This window comes from Lates calcarifer, linkage group LG10, assembly GCF_001640805.2.
Source record: "Lates calcarifer isolate ASB-BC8 linkage group LG10, TLL_Latcal_v3, whole genome shotgun sequence".
Classification (NCBI taxonomy): domain Eukaryota; kingdom Metazoa; phylum Chordata; class Actinopteri; family Centropomidae; genus Lates; species Lates calcarifer.
Window position 1 is genome coordinate 2,776,513 of NC_066842.1, and position 19,243 is coordinate 2,795,755.

At 43.6% G+C, this 19,243-nt stretch overlaps 2 protein-coding genes across 4 annotated transcripts; both read left to right on the plus strand.

The window, feature by feature from the left end:
* Positions 1–177: 177 nt before the first annotated feature.
* Positions 178–6,537, plus strand: gtse1 (G-2 and S-phase expressed 1). Its single transcript, XM_018692231.2, is given in 13 exon segments — positions 178–302; positions 560–630; positions 728–785; positions 1,958–2,651; positions 2,798–2,959; positions 3,141–3,264; positions 3,343–3,665; positions 3,667–3,763; positions 3,911–3,965; positions 4,048–4,275; positions 4,363–4,588; positions 4,722–4,838; positions 6,227–6,537. Coding segments are annotated over 13 exon segments (2,343 nt in total). The 5' UTR covers positions 178–198; the 3' UTR covers positions 6,311–6,537.
* Positions 6,538–7,982: 1,445 nt separating this feature from the next.
* On the plus strand, positions 7,983–17,924 carry LOC108893872 (high choriolytic enzyme 2). 3 transcript variants are annotated; one of them, XM_018692322.2, is made up of 8 exons: positions 7,983–8,150; positions 8,359–8,404; positions 9,322–9,474; positions 9,896–10,013; positions 10,194–10,372; positions 10,742–10,823; positions 11,079–11,208; positions 12,231–12,355. In XM_018692322.2, exons 1-7 carry the CDS (start codon positions 8,076–8,078, stop codon positions 11,203–11,205), a joined length of 780 nt encoding a protein of 259 aa, XP_018547838.1. In that variant the 5' UTR covers positions 7,983–8,075; the 3' UTR covers positions 11,206–11,208; positions 12,231–12,355. The 3 variants fall into 3 exon arrangements, with proteins under 3 accessions (XP_018547838.1, XP_050929114.1, XP_018547826.1); XM_051073157.1 differs by lacking the exons at positions 8,359–8,404; positions 9,322–9,474; positions 9,896–10,013; ... (2 more) ...; positions 11,079–11,208; positions 12,231–12,355 and adding exons at positions 14,752–14,797; positions 15,248–15,400; positions 16,000–16,117; ... (2 more) ...; positions 16,870–16,999; positions 17,798–17,924 and having other exon boundaries at positions 7,992–8,150; XM_018692310.2 differs by lacking the exons at positions 7,983–8,150; positions 8,359–8,404; positions 9,322–9,474; ... (3 more) ...; positions 11,079–11,208; positions 12,231–12,355 and adding exons at positions 14,387–14,543; positions 14,752–14,797; positions 15,248–15,400; ... (3 more) ...; positions 16,870–16,999; positions 17,798–17,924.
* Positions 17,925–19,243: the final 1,319 nt, after the last annotated feature.

Consider the following 19,243-nt stretch of genomic DNA (forward strand, 5'->3'; position numbering starts at 1 on the left):
TTTATACACATAAAAAAAATGTTTAATTATCTATTTTCTTCTTTATTATTTTATACCTTCGTGAATGTATTTGAGCTTTTTTCCTTACAAGGGTTTTAAACAGAAATCGGTTTTATCTCTCCTTGACTGCAGTACCCACAATCCCACGCGATGTTTCGTCATACGCGCCCAACCAATGGCTGATCGCGTGCGAGTCACATGACCAGCGGCGCAGCAGATTTGAATTGTAGTTGTGTGTTTTCGTGTCGCACTTTGAATGCGGAGCAGAAAAGAAGATTTGTGAGTTTTCACCGGAACCTGAGGTTTGTATTTTTTATTTACTTTGATTAAACCGAGACTCGGTGCGAGCGCCGCGAGCCGCTGAGTAAACTCAACGTCACGTTCAGACTCTTTAAAGCTCGTGCCTGTGACCGTTTGAGTTAGGTAGCGAAGCAACGGGCTAGCTAGGCTAACGTTAAAGTTAGCATAAAGGTTAAAGTTCGTGTTTGTCTTAAATTGTGTTTGTGTCAAATGTCGCTGTTGTAGTTTAACGTTGGACTTGGATCGTGTGCCGCTGCAGGTCTGATCCGGATCAATCCGTTTCCCCACAGAGAAGAACCAACGGCGGGATGGACTGTCGAGCTAACAGCGGTAAGACAACACTCCCTGACCCCAGAGTCAGCTCTCACCCGCCGCGCTCATGTGATTCACTAACCGCTTTATGACCCGTGTTTGTGTCTCTGAACAGATCTGTTCTTTCTGCCCGACGAGAAGTTTGACTTCGACGTTTCTCTGTCACCTGCCAGGTAGGAAGCACGTGACGGTCTCTGTTAAAGTCGGTTTCAGGTTCTCAGGGAGGATCAACAGGTCCAGGATCATCATGAGAGCAGCCCCGGAGTTTACTCTACTTATCATAACATATATGATAATAAATAATGTTTTCCAAACCAGTTTACAGCAGGTTGTACGCTCACTGAGCACTTTATTAGGAACACTAAGTCTGGGTAGTTCCTCCCTTTACTCTCAGACAACCTCAGTTTTTTATGGCATGGAAACTTTCCTGTATCACATCAGTCATCGCCAGTCTCCTCTTGTACCACATCCCAAAGATGCTCTACTGGATTCAGATCTGGGGACTGGTGAGGCCACGGTTTAAGATGATTTTCTCTTTGTGACATGGAGCTGGGAGTCGCCATAAGATGATGACGACACTCACCATCACCAGACAGAACCAAACTCTCTGTGCCTGCCATTTGCAGGTCTTAGCAGAAATGCAGATTCATCCAACCAAGTTACGTTTTTCCAGTCTTCAGCTTCCAGTTTTGAGTCTGTGTCCACTCTGGCCTCAGATTTCTGTTCCTGGCTGACCCTGACATGGTCCTCTGCTGCTGTCGTCCATCCACCTCGAGGTCGTGGTTCATTCTGAGATGAGCTCTCCACAGTCTGAATCAGCCATTTGTTTCACAGACCTGCTGCACACTGGATGTTTTTCTGAATAAAAACTCTAGAGACTCTTTTCTGTGAATCCTGGAGATCAGAAATACTCAAACCAACCTGTGTGACACCAACAATGTGATGTGAACATTAACTCTGCAGGATTTAATGCAGTGCCCTGCTGCAACGTGATTGGCTGATTGCATGAATAAGCAGGTGTACAGGTGTTCCTTACAATAAAGTGTTCAGTGAGTGATATCGTCAAAGCTCTCACAGATATTTAACGTCTGTCAAGAACGATAAAACGACTGAAACCTGTTTGCACATGTAAAATAATTACAGTTATTAAAGATGGTGCTTTCCAACAGTCAAAAGGTGACACCTGCTGGTCAACTCCTGGTACTGCATTAAATGGAGGAATCAGAAACAGAAGTGAATCCAATGATCTCAGCTTTTTGTTTAGTTTAACAACAGTTACATATTAAAAGAATGAAAACATGAACATTTACAAACACGTTTCATCCAGTGGTGTCTCTCTCTGCAGCTCCACAGGCGACGCAGATGAGGATGAGGTGTTCATAGGTCCGGTCTGCCACAAGGAGAGGTGCATCTCTGTTAACGTGGCGTCTCGGCTCGAGGATGGCGGCGGTGGCGTGCGGGTGAGCTGGAGCCCGCTGACTGGAGATCAGCTGGAGGCTGTGTGTCAGGAAGCCCACAGACTGGCCACCCAGCTGCAGACCCGGGATGACGAAGACGGCGACGAGACCACCGCCATGATCACAGACACTACAGCCCCCCGGGAGGAGTTCGTCCAGGACGCAGAGGCCAAACTGGGCGTGCTCGGTCAGACCGCCAGCGCACTCAGCCCCATCAAACGCCAGACCTTCTGCGTGCAGGACAGTCCCATGAAGCAGCTGCCCCCCGCCATCCAGCGCCGCCTGCTGAGACAGAGCAACACCAAATCAGCTGCGTCCACCCGCCCCACTGCCGCCGCCACCAACAACAGCAGAGCTTCATCCACCCGCCTCTCCAGTGCAGCTTCATCCACCCGTCCCAGCACCAGACTCAGCACCTCCAGCCCTGTCGCCGGGGTCAAGGCTCAGCCCAGGACGTCGCTGCGAGGGAAGGCGGCGCTCGGTGTGGGCATCGTGCTGCCGAGCAAACCAGCCGCTCCGCCGGCTTCCTGTTCAACCAGCAAGAGCAGAGTGGAGAAAACCAGACTCCAACCACCGAGCAAGGTACGTTTGTTTTTTACTTTTCAGTTCACAGGTGAAACTCTCAGGTCAGTGACGCCGTCTGGTTGAGTCCTGACCCCCAGTTGGGGAAACACTGTGTCAGAAGATGAATGAAGGTGTGTTCATGTCACCTTTTTTTTCCCCACCAGGTGGTGGGGGGTTGGAGGCGGAGCCCGACCTCTCGTCCCTCCAGCAGGGCGGAGTCTTGTGAAGATCTGCTCTCTGATTCAACGAGCGTGGCCTCTGATATCAGCGACTGCTCCCTCAACTCCAGCCTGCCGGGAAAACGCATGCTGGCTCCACCCACCAAGGTAACACACCTGTCCTCTGTCACACAGGTGAGAAAACTGGTCAAACCTTTTTTAAGACAAGGGAACAGGAAGTGTGAACATGCTAACATGCTATCTTACTTCCTGGGTCTAGGACTCGTTCCTGCAGCGCTGATATGATGTGATAACATGACGTGAATGTTTTTTTGTTTCTCTCCATCAGAGCGTTGCGAGGAACTCGTCAGGTGTGAAAGCTCCACCCCTTCAGAGCAGGAGGAAGAACACGTCCTCGTCCTCATCGTCGGTGTCCAGCTTCAACTCCAGCATGTCTCTGTCCCCTGCTAAAGGTGCGCTAACTGCTAACTGTAGTTTTCCATCAGTTCCTGTGAATGTGCAGCAGTTACAGGTGTTGTGTCTCCTCTCAGGTAAACCGAACTCTTCTCTGAACCGGAGTCTAAGCGGCTCCACTGGCCCCGCCCCCAGCAGCGTGAGCAGCAGACCGGCCAATCACAGCAGACCACGTCGCTCCACCGTCTACACCGCCGCAGAACCAACATCCTCCTCTTCCTCCACCGCTGCTGCCGGCCGCCGCTCGCTCTCTGCTCAGACCAGGAAGCCGTCTGAAGCCGAGCGCATCAAAGCCATCAGGTCCACGCCGCTGAAGAGAGCCGAGGCCACGCCCCTCCAGCTGACGCCCGCCAAGAGAGTTTTGGAGAGGACCTCCTCCGTCCCTCCCACCGCCACAGTCCAGGCCGCAGAGCGGACTGAGAGCCAAACCTAAACCTGAAGCCGTGGTCGTACCGACGCCCAGCGGAGGAGTCAGAGGAGGAGTCCAGCACGGAGACGGTGAGAGACACCGAACCAGATCGTTTAAATCTGAACCGACAGCAGATAATGTCAGATTTCAGCCACACCACACACTAACAGATCCATCACCAACAACCAGAGTCTGGACTCTCACAACTTCAGTGACTCTTTGTTTTTCATCCTCAGACGTCTCAAAGATGATGAAGCCAAAGAGACTGATGTCGGCGAGCAGCGTGGACAGGTAAATAACAACATGCTACCTGTAAACGTGTCACCAGCTCTTCGATCCTCTCAGACTTCCTGATCGCCTTCCTCTCCTGCAGTCTTCCTCAGAAACCCTCTGCCGGTCCTTTGACGCCCTCTGCTGGCGGCGTCAGGTCACTGCAGATGAAGGCGCGTCGTCCCTCCGCCCTCCCCACCCCGGTGAGACGCAGGGTGTCCGCCATCCCCACGCCCACCAACCAGACCCGGCTCACCAGGCCGGTGCCACCCACCTCTGACACCGACGCCGCCCCCAGTCCCGGCTCTGTTCGGAAAGGAAGCAGCTACAGGTTAGAAGCTGTCGACCAATAGGGAAGCTGCTGTGTCACCATGACAACACATGCTCACTCTGTCTCTGTGGCGTTGTTTCTGTGTAGCCCCGCCCCTGCAGACACACAGGAGGCGGAGCCCGCCGACGCTCCCGACATCCAGCCGTTCTGTCTGGAGGAGGAGCGGCCCCTCCCCTCCCCGCCCTGCAGAGCTCCACAGCCCGACCAATCACAGAACACAGATCCTGCAGCGCCGAGCCCGGGCCAATCAGAGCCCGCTAGAAACCTGATCGAACTGGAAACTACAGAGGAGAGCAACAGCAAGACACGAGAGGTCAGAGGTCACGCTCATAAATACACACAGTTGTACTGTACGTCCATGTGTCGGTTTTGTCTCTTTGTATCTTTGCAGCTGTGACTTTGCTTCATCCTCCTCCTCACTGACCATCTCTCTGTTCTCTCTTCAGGTTCTCCTGTTGGATCTTCCACCTCCGGTTCTGCAGCCTCAGGAGAAACTGCTCATCGACCTGACCAACACCCCCGACCTGATCCGCACCAGCAGCAAGGCCTGCACCGCGGCTCAGGTAACACCTCACACCTGATTATAGATCCACAGACGATGTGTACAGTTAGTCAACTAAACGGTTACAAGCTGCTGCCCTCACTGGTCAGATGACGTCTCATAAAACCAGCCTGGTTTATCAGTGTTTTGATCTGAAAATAAGCTTGTAACCACATTCAGCACAGAGAAACCCCACCAACCCCGACATAAGAATTCAAGATGGCTGCTCCTCACATCAGTAGTAGTGAACACTGTTTATAGCTTAGAAGTCAGTCATACACATAATACAGTTCAGTTTTTATCCATGTTGCTACGCTGTTTGTATGAGCAAAATACTGCACAGAGCGTCATTATCTAACTAACAATGCTAACAATAATGCTATGTTTTTTACAATCAGTTAAATTTCAACAGCTTTTTAAGAACATTCTGAAGTGTTTGCATTAAAATCTGAGGTGTTCTTCAGGTGGAGCAGATCTGTTTTGAAGTTGTCTGTACTCCAAAGCTTTCCTGTGAACATCCATGTTTTTCCGACTTCTCAAATGGAACGCCGTTACCTCGTAGGTAGGGATGCTCCGATACCACTTTTTTCAAACCGATACGATACCGATACTTGGATCTGAGTACTTGCTGATACCGAGTACCAATACGAGTACTTATTAATGCCATTACACTTCGTACATTTACTTGAAAACATGTTTTGTTTTCATCAGATATCGTTTGTAAAAGCCCCTCATTAACAGCCAGCTGGAGGGTGTGTGCGACACACGGCAGGCTCGGGAGTCCAGCGTCACTCATGGCTTTGATCATGTTTTTCGCATTATCACATAGCACAACATGAACAGAACTTCTAGGGACCCCCCATGTCTGAAGCATGTCATCAAACACACCTGCGATGGCTTGGCTGGTGTGCAAACCCCTAAATGGTTTTGCATGCAGGACGACTCTTCGCGGCGTAAAATCCTCGTCAATCCACGGTGCAGTTAAACTGATGAGGGACACCAGGCTAACGCTGCTCGTCCAAATATCAGTGGTGAAGCTGAGGGCCGAAAAGTCTTGCAACAGGTTGTGGATGTGCCTCTTCACAAAGCCATAAAGTGGTATCGGAACACTTGTACGAGTACAGGAACAAGGTATCGTACCTGATACCCGATACTGGCATCAGTATCGGTGCATCCCTACTTGTAGGTGACGTCGTTCCCTCCTCCAACCTCCGATGTAAATTGAACGCAGCATTAGCCACATGCCACAATCCAAAATGATGTTTACCTGCAGACGCTGTGACCTCACTGACATTGTGCTAAATTTTCAGCAGTTTGATGAGGAAGTAGACGAAGTTAAGAATCTTTAAAAAGTGAATTTAATTTGTCACCTGACACAGATTACCGTTTGTCATTGATTCATTTCAGCAGCTGATCGACCTGAGCTCTCCGCTCATCAAGTGGAGTCCAGAGGACAAGAGGGAGAACGCCCCGCTCATCAACCTGTCCTTCTGATCCAGATCCTCCTGAAGACCTGGACCTGATGGTCTCTGCAGTAAACTGGACTCAGCAGGTTTCTGTTTTTATCAGTGAAATCTTTACTGAATCAGAGTATTATGTTTTAAATTATGAAAATATTCAGAGGACGCTGAGGTTTTTCAGCACCTGATTGTACTTTTCATTGTCTGTCTCGCTGCTCTTATTAATGTCTGAATAAATGTTCTTAATGTCACTACTGTAAACGGCGATGCTCCTGTGTGTTCATGTGCTGCTGATCTCAGGCAACATTTTCACATGTTGCATTTGTGGTTGTTCACAAGAAAAGTGAGAAATAATTGTGTAAAGAATAAAAAAAAAAAGGAAGCTCTCAGCTGCTCACTTCTGGATATGAATGTGGGATTGTTGTGACACAGATCTCCAAGTCTGATTGGAGCTGTCAGATCACCTGATGGACAGTTCTGGTGAAATTTACTGACGGCTTCAAAAAGCTTCAAAGAGTTTAACTGAAACAGACATTGCAAATAAATACAGTACATAAATCAATAAAGAAATAAAAATATAATAATAATACATAAATAAACAAACTAATTAAATACATATAGTACATGAAGCATGTGACTTGATGGTGGGTTCTAGTTGTACTCAGAAGTTTCAACTGGAACTCACCCTGAAGTCAGATTTCCAACTTGGAAAGTCAGAGAAAACCCACCAACCCAGACACGGTGTTAAATTTGTAATGTTCTGAAGTGTTTGCATTAAATTTTAACGTTAACAACTGAGGTGTTCTTCAGGCGGAGCAGATTTGTTTACGAGCACACAGAAAACTTCAAAAGTGCGACTCTAAAGGTTCTGCGAGCACCCATGTTTTCCGACTTCTCAACTGGAACGTAGTCAACTCCTGGGTGACGTCATTCCCAGTTCTTTTACGTCATGTGGATGGCAAGGTGTGTGTGCGTCATTTACCTGAGGATATTGCTCTCTGCCACACTGCAACAATGGTTCAAGAAGGCTTTAAGCAGCACAACCAAGAGTTCAAGGTGTTGCCTCCAAATTCTCCAGATCTCAATCCAATCTAGCATCTGTGGGATGTGCTGGAAAAACAAGTCTGATCCATGGAGGCCCAACTTCACATCTTAAAGGACTTAAAGAATCCACTACTGAGAACTTGGTGCCAGATACCATGAGACTCCTTCAGATTCTAGTGAAGTCTATGCTTCAACCAGTCAGGGCTGTTTTGGCGGCAAAAGGGGGACCTACTACCCATGATCCTCGGCCTCTGGAGCAGGAAGTGCTCAATTCTTGATCTGTCCGTCAGTTTCCTGGCTGAATATCAGAGATGAACGCTGGTTTTTAATGACTTCTAAGTCTTTTTAACTAATCTACAGTTCAGCATCTCTCTGGAACTCACTGGGCCTGATGCCAGCAGTTAAAGCTGCTGACTATCACTCAGTTAGAGAGAGATCGTACCTGAAACAACAGGTGTTCAGGGAGCAAACTGGGAATGACAGAGCTCCATTCTCTTTCTTAGAAGTCAGTGAACCATTAAAATGTTAGTGTAACTTATTTTAGTTGCATAACCTTAATCTAAACCTCAAATGAAGACACCTGCTGTCCTAACATGTGTAGCAATATGTTTGCATGTCTTTCACCATTTCGTCTGAAAATGTCCTCACACTCTCATCTAGAAGGAAAAAAAAGAAAGTGGGGGGAGTGAGGTTATAAACAGGAGCTGCAGGATGATCCAGGTGTTAACACTGTACACCTGCAGGCTGATGGTAACATGGCTTTGCTGAAGTGCACACTCGGTCTCCTGATCCTCCTCGTGGTCTCCGACTGCTCCTGGGCCAAAAAGAAGGTGAGGAAACCTGTAAAGTCTTTGTGTTCAGATTTAGAAAACAACAGGATTCAACATGAAGGTGAAATGAGGAGTGAATTTGTGCTTTACATCGAGATGATTCTCTTATCCTGGATCGCAAATCCTAACATTAGATGGGAACATGTCTAATAGTAGACATTTAACTTTTCATGTGAGTCCTCACTAATGAGTAATCTCCCTGTTCTAGGAGCTGTCTGTCTCTGAGCTCCTGTGGAGGGCCAACAAGGATGTTGGTAAGTCACTGTACGTGTCCATGGTCCATTAATCAGTCTCAACAACAATCAACTAAGGAACATTATAGTTAAGTAAATGGCCAATCGTATGTGGACAACCCTTGTGTTAGTTTCTCTATTATTACATTACAATTATTTTCTGGCTTTTCTTGAATATTTTTACCTCAGCTGGTCCATTAATCTCTGTCAACACTCCACAAAATATACAAATTACATAGCCAAAAGTATGTGGACACCCTCGTCCTGGCACTGTTTAGTTTCAGTTAAGGGAAATCTTGAACATCCTGGTCACAGAAGAGACCTCTTCTGTTCCTCAGCTGCATTTCATAGAACGTAACAGTTTCTTCCCCAAAGAGTCTTACAGTTAAATAAATGGCCAGACGTATGTGGACAACCCTTGTATTGCTTCTGTTGGATGTTCTATTATTATGTCCAACCCAATATTAACAGTATATGTCCAGTCTGAGGGGAAAGGGATGAACTATATATGTCTAGATGATACTCAATTATAGAATTGTTATTAAAAAAAAAATACAGGAAGAGACAATAATAGCTACTTTACAACAGGTAGCTCGAATAATTTCAAACCTGAGGTGTTTCTGATGTATGTACTGACTACAGTGAGTGTTACATGTGTTTTTAAATCATCAAATAAATTCAATCAATGGAGAGGATGAACATATGAAACCTGTGACAAGGGGTTGATAGGTTCCAGATTGATAAGTATTGTAATTTGTATAGTAATTTGCACATGCACTAGGTCACAAACTGTTGGGTTTATTGTCATAAAATCTCAGTCAGACTGTAAAAGTCAAGTCAAACCTTCCAGTTGTACATAGGCTTGATTTTAGGAGTCAAATTAAACTAATTTATTTGGTGAAGTTACTGATTGAGTCTTTAATGTTTTCCTCCAACAGTGCGCACCAAGGACGATCCATTAGTCATAGATGACATTGCTTATGGTGATGTAACTGAGAGAAATGCTGATCCATGCGTCAGACAAGGCTGCAAGTGGGAAAAATCCAGAGATGGAAAGGTGTATGTGCCCTACGTCATCTCCAGACAGTACTGTAAGTGATGAAGAGTTTTTCAAGTGACTTCTAACACATTTAGATCCCCTGACCATTCCAATGGACACAACTTTTCTTGGATGTCTAGATCTATAATTACTATTGCCTGAGCACATCATTTGTGCTTAAACTGTTTTTAAAGTAAAGATGAGATGTTATATTATTTATGTGTCAAAAAGTTGTGTGAAAGATTTGTAGCTTTTAAGTAGAAAATAGGGAAATGAATCAGGAATAGAGACTGTTCTAATTTTGTTTTCTAATGTCCATTGGAATGGACAGAGGACATAACATACTATTTTTTGAGGCATTTAGAGAAGAAAACCACCATTTCAGTTTTTTGTGTGTTTGCAACATACTTGGGTTAAAACATCATAAACATGCATGAGTATGTATTGCACACACGTTTCTTCATTCTTCTCAGCTCCTCATGAGCGCTCCGTCATCGACCGTGGGCTGAAGTCCTTCAACTCAAACACCTGCATTCGCTTTGTTCACAGAACAAAAGAAAGAGACTACCTGGACATCCAGTCTGACGAAGGGTAACAATCTGTGTTTCTGTTTGTGTAAACTATACAGTTTATGAACTCAAACTTGTGTTTGTACTTTATGAAATGCAAGATCATGGATATTGATTAGTAATATTTATAAATAACAAAACCAAGATTTTTTCCCGCCTGTTTTGATTTATTATTATGTTTTATTTAATTGCATGAATACAGATGTTACTCCTACGTCGGCCGCCAAGGTAACGCCCAGACGTTGTCTCTGGAGCGTCCTGGCTGTGTCCACCACAGCGTCATTCAGCACGAGCTGCTCCACGCCCTCGGCTTCCACCACGAGCAGAGTCGCTCCGACAGAGACCAGCACATCCGAGTCCTGTGGCAGAACATCGACCCCGGTCAGCACCTGAGCATCCACACACACACACAACAAAGATATTAACATTAAAATCATCATGTTACACAAATTTAATTACCAGTGACTTTGCCAGTTATTTTCCTCAATTGATTGAATAATTGTTTCGTCTGTGAAAAATACTCTTTTCCTACAGTTTAAGGTGCTGTGTTCCAACTGCTTGTATTTATTAACAACAGTCCAAAACTCACATACATTCAGCTGACAATGTGGTTTGACTGACTCCTTTTAGTTTTCTTTTAACCTAAATCCTGATGCAGAGCTAACTTCTAAAGTTCAAAGATATAAACAGACACAGTAAAAGACAGTTCCTCAGTCTTTCCTGACCCTCTGTAATTTTTCTTTTCCTCAGAGAATGTGGATCAATTCGAAATAGAAAACACTCTGAACCTGAACACCCCCTACGACTACATCTCTGTCATGCAGTATGACAGGTTTGTGGACACTGCCATTCATCTAACATCTGTTTATTCAGATAGTCATTGATTGATTATGTAATTATTTGTTGATAGAACTTGGTGCCGTCATTTTTGGAAGTGCATTTCGCCAATTCTTGTCTCATTCATACTCAGTTATGGTAACATTGATACAGTCACCTGATGAATGAACTGACCCTTAAATCGATAAACCAACAGTTTCTACTTTTTTTCCACAAACCAAACATAATATAACCCGTGTATTAATTCCAGGGACGCCTTCTCTGTGAATGGTTTGCCCACCATGGTGCCCATCCCGGACCCTAGTGTTCAGTTTGGCGAAGCCACCCAGATGAGCCGGAATGACGTTATCAGAGTGAACAGGCTGTACAACTGTTAAACAGTAAGAGAAATGCAACACACACTAGTTTATATATAACACGCTATACGCCAGTTGCTACGACACGTTCTCACTCCTCAGTCGTCACGTAGAACGCTTGGCCAGAACCCCATGACATCACGTTTTAAAATGCAGGGTGGTCCGATAGAACTCTCGTGTTGTCTGCCGCGTGGAACGTTGACGCAGAGCGAAACGTGTTTTTGGAATGAATGAAGCGCTACATTTTATTAATGCCCGCGGAGTCACCGGGAGGTGGTTGGAGCTGATAGCGGCATAAAAAAACACCATGTCCTCCGACCTAAACGACCATACAGGTCACTTGTTTCGACCCTCAGGTACGACGCAAAGGAGCGTGTCGGCGGTAGGCGTCACCCGAGCGTCGTCGTCATGGTAACATTAATAAACACGCAATTAACGTTGTTGAACGGCCACCGTTTTGGTTAGAATGTTAAGATGGTGGTTTGGGTTAGAATTGCTTGTGGAACAATGACTACAGAGTTCAAACACCTGAGCAGTGGTCTCCTGTGTGAAAGTCCTGAGTTTTGTTGATCCATCCATTCAAGCCCACCCCTCCGGGCTTTGTCGCGCTTTATACCACGTCATCTATTATGTTTCTGTCATCATTACCACGGCCATTAAATGTCGCTGAACAACGTAACCATGAGTCGTAAAGAGCGGCTGCACAGATGACTTATGGGGCCGTTAAATTACAGGGAGACAAACGAGATCAGGGTTCTCTGAGTTTATAGAAAATGGTGGTTTGGGTTAAAACGTGTATCTGAAGTCACCGCGAACCTTTTTTGTTTTAAACACACATTCTTTCTCTAATTTAAGAGTGCCTAAACATAACCAGAAGAGACTTAAATAATGCTGAAGTGCTCCCTGCACTTTGGAAAATGACACTAAAGGGGTTCTGACCAAGCTTTACAATGTCAGTTGAGAGTGTGAACACCCTGTTTGTTTTATATAATGTGTTTTGGGGTGACCAATAAGAAAATCTATTTTGTTTTCTTTTTTCCCAACAGGTGAAAACAGTCCTGAAAACATGAAGCCAATTCAAATATCAAACCAGCTGTTTAGAATTCTGAGGATGTTTTCTGTCTCAACTGAATCAACTTTACATTTACAATAAACTTTCACTGATGCATCATTTGTTGTTTGTGTATTTGTAGACACGTTTTATTTGGTGGGGACAGTTACGATGTACAACCATTCAATGCAAGTATCATAGTGTTTATAGCAGATACTAATTTGGAACACCAGTCCCTAACAGGCTTAATAAGACTCTAAACCCTTAATAAGAGATCAAAACAGTGGGGTAAAAAGAAGGTGAACTTAACACAACAAGATACAATAAAACACACATTTCTGGTTTGAGTATTTTTGAAAATGCTGATGTGGGATTTTCACACACAACAGTCTCTAGAGTTTACTCAGAACAGAGCCAAAAATGAGAGAAGTCAGAGGAGAAAGGCCACACTAGTTGCCCAACATTGAACCTTGAGGTGGATGGGCCAGATCCACTTCAAGCGGAAGCAGAGGACCACATCGGGTTCCATTCTTGTCAGCCAAGAACAGGAATCGAGGCTGCAGTGGACACCAAAACTGGACAGTTGAGGACTGGAAAAATGTAGCCTGGTCTGATGAATCTGGATTTCTGCTGAGACACACAAATGGTAAGGTCTGAATTTGGCTCCATCTGGTGGTGGTGGTGGTGTTATGGTGTGGGGAATGTTTTCTTGACATACTTTGAGCCTTTAATAACAATCAATCACGGTTTGAATGCCACAGCCTTTCTGAATATTGTTGCTGACCATGTTCATCCCTTTATGGCCACAGTGTACCATCATTTAATGGCTACGTGCAAAATAATAATGTTCTGTTTCTTAAAGTAAAAGTCTTCTCAAACTGGTTTCATGAACATGACAATAAGTTCAGTGGTATTTTTATTTATGTAAAGGATCTGAATACTTTTTTCACCACTGAAAATCACACAATAACACAAACAGATCGCAGCAGCTGTTTTCTAGCAACTCCCATGTTCTTCTCAGTAAAAATTTCAGTTTTTCTCAGTGGAGTCTGGTACTGATAAATAGCAATGTTTAATGGATCAATAATTAATGGATTTGTCAATCTTTGCTGAATCAGAGTATTATGCTTTAAATGATGAATTATGCTCACAACATCACTATGTTCATAGCATATTATTTATGGTGTACATATCTGTCTAGCCAAGTATTTATCAGGCATATTATACCTTTGTTAATATTCTATTTTTTACTGTTAATATTCTATTTTTTACTGTTGTATTTATATTGCATTAACATACGGACTGCTGTAACAACCGAATTTCCCTTCGGGGATGAATAAAGTTATCTATCTATCTATGTTAAACAGTGATGCTCCTGTGTGTTCATGTGCTGCTGACCTCAGTCAACACACTCATGTTCAGACCATGTCCTCCCTTGTTGCACTTGTTATTGCTCTCAAGAAAATGAGAAATAATTGTGTAAAGGATAAAAAAAGGAAGCTGAGAGAAAAGTTTAAACCAAAGTCAAAGCCAATGAACCCTAACTTCCTCTCAGCTGGCCAATCTTGGGCATGAATGTGGGATTGTTGTGACACAGATCCCCAGGTCTGACATGGGAAAGGTGTTGGGGTTTCCAAAGCTGACAGATCATCAGATGAATGGTTCTGATGAAGTTTACCCACAGTTTAAAGAAAGCTGCACAATGAGACAATGTTTAATTGAAGCAGACTTAAACTGTAATAGAAATGAAGCAACAGAATGTAACTTTAATGAGCAGCAGCGCCCTCTGCAGCCAAGAAAGACCATTAATTCTGTTGGGCTGAGTCCAAGTGGTTAAGACGTTTTCATACACAGAAAACAAAGACTATCAATCACTTGACCAGAGCTCTGATTGTTGATCCCACTCACTGAACAGAAACACAGCCAAACTGTGTATATCACCCATGATCCACAGCTTCTGAAGTAATAATGACTTCTAAGTATTTCCCTCATTCTGAAGCTGTTTATTTTGAGGTAAAGCTGTTACATCATTTTGCTTTAAACCTCAAATGAAGACACCTGCTGTCCTAACATGTGTAGCAATATGTTTGCATGTCTTTCACCATTTCGTCTGAAAATGTCCTCACACTCTCATCTAGAAGGAAAAAAAAGAAAGTGGGGGGAGTGAGGTTATAAACAGGAGCTGCAGGATGATCCAAGTGTTAACACTGTACACCTGCAGGCTGATGGTAACATGGCTTTGCTGAAGTGCACACTCGGTCTCCTGATCCTCCTCGTGGTCTCCGACTGCTCCTGGGCCAAAAAGAAGGTGAGGAAACCTGTAAAGTCTTTGTGTTCAGATTTAGAAAACAACAGGATTCAACATGAAGGTGAAATGAGGAGTGAATTTGTGCTTTACATCGAGATGATTCTCTTATCCTGGATCGCAAATCCTAACATTAGATGGGAACATGTCTAATAGTAGACATTTAACTTTTCATGTGAGTCCTCACTAATGAGTAATCTCCCTGTTCTAGGAGCTGTCTGTCTCTGAGCTCCTGTGGAGGGCCAACAAGGATGTTGGTAAGTCACTGTACGTGTCCATGGTCCATTAATCAGTCTCAACAACAATCAACTAAGGAACATTATACTTAAGTAAATGGCCAGTCGTATGTGGACAACCCTTGTGTTAGTTTCTCTATTATTACATTACAGTTAGTTTCTGTCTTCTTGAATATTTTTTACCTCTTCAGAACTATAAAAAATACTAAAATGAAGCAGTTACTCTTTGGCTAAATGACCCACAGACAGATGAAACCTTTGACAAGGGGTTGAGGGGTTGGTAGGAACTACATGGTTATAGAAGCTCATAAACCAGTACAAGGTTGGAAACCAGTGATCCAGAATGACATGATGGATAGATTGTCATGAAATATGAGGACTACATGTACATAGGCTTGATTTTAGGGGTCAAATTAAACTAATTTATTTGGTGAAGTTACTGATTGAGTCTTTAATGTTTTCCTCCAACAGTGCGCACCAAGGATGATCCATTAGTCATAGATGACATTGCTTATGGTGATGTAACTGAGAGAAATGCTGATCCATGCGTCAGACAAGGCTGCAAGTGGGTAAAATCCAGTGATGGAAAGGTGTATGTGCCCTACGTCATCTCCAGACAGTACTGTAAGTGACTGAAGAGTTCCCCTGACCATTCCAATGAATGTAACTTTTCTGAGAGGTCTAGATCTATGATTACTGTCATTGGAGTACAAATATTATGTTACTTAAATGTGTCAAAATATCATGCGAAAGATTTTTAGCTTTTAAATAGGATATAGGTAAAATGAATGAATAGGGGCTGTTCTGATATTGTTTTCTAATGTCCATTAGAACGGACAGAGGACATAACATACTAACTCCATTGATTAGGAATAACATGAGAATGCATTTAGAGAAGAAATCCACCATTACATTTGTGTGTGTGCGTGTGTTTGGAAGATAATTGGGTTAAGAATCAATACAATACAAATCAATACAGTTGACTCAAACACTGAATGTGTTGCAGAGCGGGTTGTAATCTGTACATTAAGAACAGGTAACAAAAGCAACAGAACAAAACTAATTTGGCCACATATGGTAGTTAATCCAAGAAAATTAATGTAACACCTTGTTAAGGCAATCATTTAACCACTGTAAAGTGACAAACATTAAAGCTGCTCATACACATGTATGAGTATGTATTGTACATTCTCATGTTTTCTCTTACCTGCCCGTGTCCTCAGCTCCTCAGCAGCGCTCCATCATCGAGCGTGGGCTGCAGTCCTTCCACTCTGTCACCTGCATTCGCTTCTTCCCAAGAACCAACCAGAGAGAGTACCTGAACATTCTGTCTGACAAAGGGTAACACTCTGTGTTTGTGTCTATGAAAACTATACACAGCTTATAAACTTGTGTTTGTACTTTATGAAATGCAAGATCATGGATATTGATTAGTAATATTTATAAATAACAAAGCCAAGATTTTTTCCCGCCTGCTTTGATTCATTATTGTTTTATTTAATTGCATGAATACAGGTGTTACTCCTACGTCGGCCGCCAAGGTAACGCCCAGACGTTGTCTCTGGAGCGTCCTGGCTGCGTCCACCACAGCGTCGTCCAGCACGAGCTGCTCCACGCCCTCGGCTTCAACCACGAACAGTGTCGCTCCGACAGAGACCAGCACATCAGAATCCTGTGGCAGAACATCGAGCCAAGTCAGCACCTGAGCATCCACACACACTCAATTGATCGAATAATAGTTTTGTTCATAAAAATGTCCCTTTCCCACAGTTTAAGCTGATGAGTTCAAACTCCTTGTTTTATTAACAACAGTCCAAAACCCAGAGACGTTCAGCTGACTATCATCACATTCACATATTTAACCAGACACAGTAAAAATCAGTTCTTCAGTCTTTCTTGAACCTCTGTGTGATTTTTGCCTCTCAGGGTATAAATTCGCCTTCGACAGGATTAACACTATCAACCTGAACACCCCCTACGACTACAACTCGGTCATGCAGTACCGCAGGTAACACCTATTTACTCAGAGAGTCAGCAAGTGTCTACTTTTTTTCCACAAACCAAACATAATATAACCCGTGTATTAATTCCAGGGACGCCTTCTCTGTGAATGGTTTGCCCACCATGGAGCCCATCCCGGACCCTAGTGTTCAGTTTGGCGAAGCCACCCAGATGAGCCAGAATGACATCATCAGAGTGAACAGGCTGTACAACTGTTAAACAGTAAGAGAAATGCAACACACACTAGTTTTATATATAACACACTATACGTCAGTTGCTACGACACGTTCTCACTCCTCAGTCGTCACGTAGCGAACGCTTGGTCCAAGAACACTATGACGTCACGTTTTAAAATGCAGGGTGGTCCGAATAGAACTCTCGTGTTGTCTGCCGCGTGGAACGTTGACGCAGAGCGAAACATGTTTTTGGAATGAATGAAGCGCTACATTTTATTAATGCCCGCGGAGTCACCGGGAGGTGGTTGGAGCTGATAGCGGCATAAAAAGTAACACGTCAGCCTGCTTGCTTCTACCCTCGCAGAGGAGCGTGTCGGCGGTAGGCGTTACCTGAGCGTCGTTGTCATGGCAACAGCAATAAACACGCGATTCACGTGGTGGAGCGGTCTCGAACTGGAACTTGGTGGTAGTAAACACTGGTTAATCACGTGGGGCGGTCTCAGCTTGGTTAAGTAAAGGTTCGGTTTGAGTTGAAATTGGTCGTGGAGCAGAGGTTTGTCGACCCATCTATCCATCCATCCCAACCTCCGGACTTTGTCGCTCTTGTCACTCTGAGCTTTTTCTCAATTAAAACAAACCACAGTCTCTAACTTTAACCAATTGCTGCCTAAACATAACAAATAAATAATAAATAAATAACCATAAAAACAAAATAACGTCGTAGTGTACCCTGCACTTTGGAAAATTACAGTGAAAAAGGTCCTGACCAACTTCTGTTTTGGTTCGATCAGTAAGAAAATGAACGTTTGATTGTGGCCTTTAACGTGTTTCTTTTTTCCAACAGGTGATGAGAACAGTTCTAACATGAAGCCAAAGCAGACATCAGACCAGCTGTTTCTACTTCTGAGGATGTTTTCTACAATTCAGGACATTGCATTGAAAATAAACCCTTCATGTGCATGTTCACTGAAGTCTTGTCTGTTGTTTGTGCATGTTTTATTTTATTTTATTGGTTTATTTAATGGGTACAGATACAGAATACAATAAATATACAATAAAAGAGTGATTAAAATCGTGCGAAACAGAGCTGTAAACTAAGTACAAGATACAATAAAACATACATTTAATAACATAACTACAAAAAACATGAGCACAGGTTTGTAGCTGAATCAGCCAGGAAGTTGTAGCTCTCTTAAGGGTGGTGAAATTTGTAATGAGGTGCAGGACTTCTTTCACAGTAAAAGTTGCCGTGAGCAAAACATGTTTTACAGAATGGAACGTTTACAGTTGCCATTTAAAGCTGCTGTTCTATAGTCTGTTTGTGTATTTGCGGCCAGTTTATTTAGACATTTAATCTGTCTTAAATTGTATTTACTTCAAATGCAGTAATGATGCAGCCTTATTTGCTTTTTGTCCAAGACTCTCAAGGCCCGATTGTAAAAACACTCTATAGATGTGATCACTGACTGGTTGGCCTGACATTAGTCATGATACACATGCACATGTGTCTATGTATTGTACATGACTGTGTCTACACTCACACGTTCTTCATCAGGAACACCTGCTGCAAATATCCAATCAGCCAATCATGTGACAGCAGAGCTTCAGTTCATGTTCACATCAAAGAGCAGAATGGGGGAAATGTCTCAGTGAGTGTTGATTTGAGTTTTGATTTCTGAAACTGCTGATCTGGGATTTTCACCCTCAACAGTTTATGGAGTTTATTCAGAATGGAGCCAAAAACAAGAAATGAGAGGGCAGACTGGTACCAGGATGGTGGATGGGCTGCACCAAACTGTTCTGATGAATCTGGATTTCTGCTGAGACATGAAAATGGTAGGGTCAGAATTTGTCTTTGTCTGGTGGTGGTGGTGTAATGGAGGAGGAAAGTTTTCTTTGCACTCTTCTGGCCTTTTACCAGTCAGTCATGGTTTAAATGCCACAGTCTATCTGAGTAGACCACATTCATCCCTTTATGGCCACAGTTCACCGTGGTCTAATGGCTACTTCCCAAATGATAATGTCACAAAGGAAAAGTCGTCTCAAACTTTCACAAACATGACAAGTTCACTGATACTTTTATTTATGTAAAGAATCTGAATATTTCCTCCACCACTGAAAGACACACAATAACACAAAGTAACAGATGGGGGCAGTGATATTCTAGTAACTCCTGTGTTCTGCTTTTTGTCAGTGGAGTCTAGTGGTGATATATAGAAATGTTTCTGATTAAACAAAAAGATTCCAAAATACTGAACATATCCTTTAATTTAATCCTTTAAAAACCACT

What these genes read in the sequence shown, in the direction of transcription:
- LOC108893872 (XM_018692322.2), top strand. Translation starts at nt 8,076, where the DNA reads ATGGCTTTGCTGAAGTGCACACTCGGTCTCCTGATCCTCCTCGTGGTC. An exon ending in GACATCCAGTCTGACGAAGG is followed by an intron (nt 10,014 to 10,193) that starts GTAACAATCTGT and finishes GCATGAATACAG; the next exon opens with ATGTTACTCCTACGTCGGCC. An exon ending in TCTGTCATGCAGTATGACAG is followed by an intron (nt 10,824 to 11,078) that starts GTTTGTGGACAC and finishes TATTAATTCCAG; the next exon opens with GGACGCCTTCTCTGTGAATG.